This window comes from Tupaia chinensis, unplaced genomic scaffold (assembly GCF_000334495.1).
Source record: "Tupaia chinensis unplaced genomic scaffold, TupChi_1.0 Scaffold000129_1, whole genome shotgun sequence".
NCBI lineage: Eukaryota > Metazoa > Chordata > Mammalia > Scandentia > Tupaiidae > Tupaia > Tupaia belangeri.
The window spans coordinates 157059-158334 of record NW_006159598.1 but is presented as its reverse complement, the minus strand read 5'-3'; the positions used below and the strand labels follow the sequence as shown (position 1 = coordinate 158334).

Here is a 1276-nt window from a genome sequence, read left to right as displayed (position 1 = left end):
CGGGGGCCCGGAGGTCTGGATGGGATTGGGGGAAGTGGTCAGAGCTACACGGACGGACCCCTGGTGGGTGGGGCTGGGTGGACGGGCCTTGGCCATCGGGAGGATGATGGGAGGTTTGGGCAGCTGGGTGGCTGGGAGGGTCAAAACGGTGGGGGGCCAGCAGAATGGCCGCTGACTAGGGCGCGTCCACGCGGGGTCCCGGAGGTCCCCTCTGCCCATGCCAGGCCAGGCTCCACACCCTCGTGCCACCTGTCCTATGGCACACGGCCCTGACCATGTGCCCACTTCCTCCCACACAGGCCCCTGTCCCAGCTAGCCCTGCCACAGGTGCTGGGGCTGATCCTGAACCTGCCCTCGCCTGTGTCACTGGGGCTGCTGTCCCTGCCGCTGCGCCGGCGGCACTGGGTGGCTCTCCGCGAGGTGGGCGGCATCTACTACAACCTGGACTCCAAGCTGCGGGCGCCTGAGGTCCTGGGGAACGAGGACGGAGTCAGGTGAGTCAGGTCACTCCCAGGCCAGGCCTGGGCCCCGGAGCCCCACCACCTGGGGGACTCCACGGCTGGCCAGGCCTCAGTCTGCTCTCTCCTACCAGGGCCTTCCTGGCGGCCGCGCTGGCCCAGGGCCTGTGTGAGGTGCTGCTGGTGGTGACCAAGGAGGTGGAGGAGAAGGGCTGCTGGCTGCAGGCAGCCTGAGTGCCTGGACTGTCTGCCTGGCGCCTGGCGTGGTCCTCGTGCACCCGTGCACCCTCGTCCTGCAGCCTGAGTGCCTGGGCTGTCTGCCTGGCGCCTGGCGTGGTCCTGTGCACCCACGACCGGCTCCCGAGTGTCATGTGCTGGGGAAGGGCCTGCACCCATGGACCCCGAGGAGGCCCCAGCCCCTTCCCCACACCCCCTGCTCCCCAATGCCGCTGCTGCCTCAATAAATCTGCTGATTTGCTCCCAGCCTGGCCTGTGTCTCACTGGCCCCCACTCCCATTGGGGCCCCTTGCTCAGCTCCTCCCCCTCATGGAGAGGCAGAGGATGCTGTGAGGCCCAGAGCCAGCTCTGGCCAGAGACCAGAGTCACTCAGAGTCACTCACTCCTCCGGGCCTCAGTTCCTCATGGGGGCAGAACAGCAAGCAGCACAAGGTGCCAGAGAGTGGCGGCAGTGAAACAGGACACTCCACAAAGCAACCGCACTGAAGGTTCCTGGTTCAAGTCCAGACGCCTTCCTGAGTGCACTAGGCACACACTTGCTCAGTCCAGGGCTGCCTGGGCCTACGAGGCCGACTGGTGTC

General features: G+C 67.0%; 1 protein-coding gene across 3 annotated transcripts in view; it reads left to right on the top strand.

Annotated features, from left to right (window-relative positions):
* JOSD2 (Josephin domain containing 2) overlaps positions 1-941 on the top strand; it is a 3764-nt gene extending 2823 nt beyond the window's left edge. For all 3 annotated transcript variants that reach the window (XM_014586346.2, XM_006144659.3, XM_027770353.1), the window contains 2 exons: positions 300-494; positions 593-941. In XM_014586346.2, the coding sequence (XP_014441832.1) occupies positions 300-494; positions 593-692 (295 nt within the window). In that variant the 3' untranslated portion in view covers positions 693-941. The remainder of the gene's footprint in view (positions 1-299; positions 495-592) is intronic.
* Positions 942-1276: the final 335 nt, after the last annotated feature.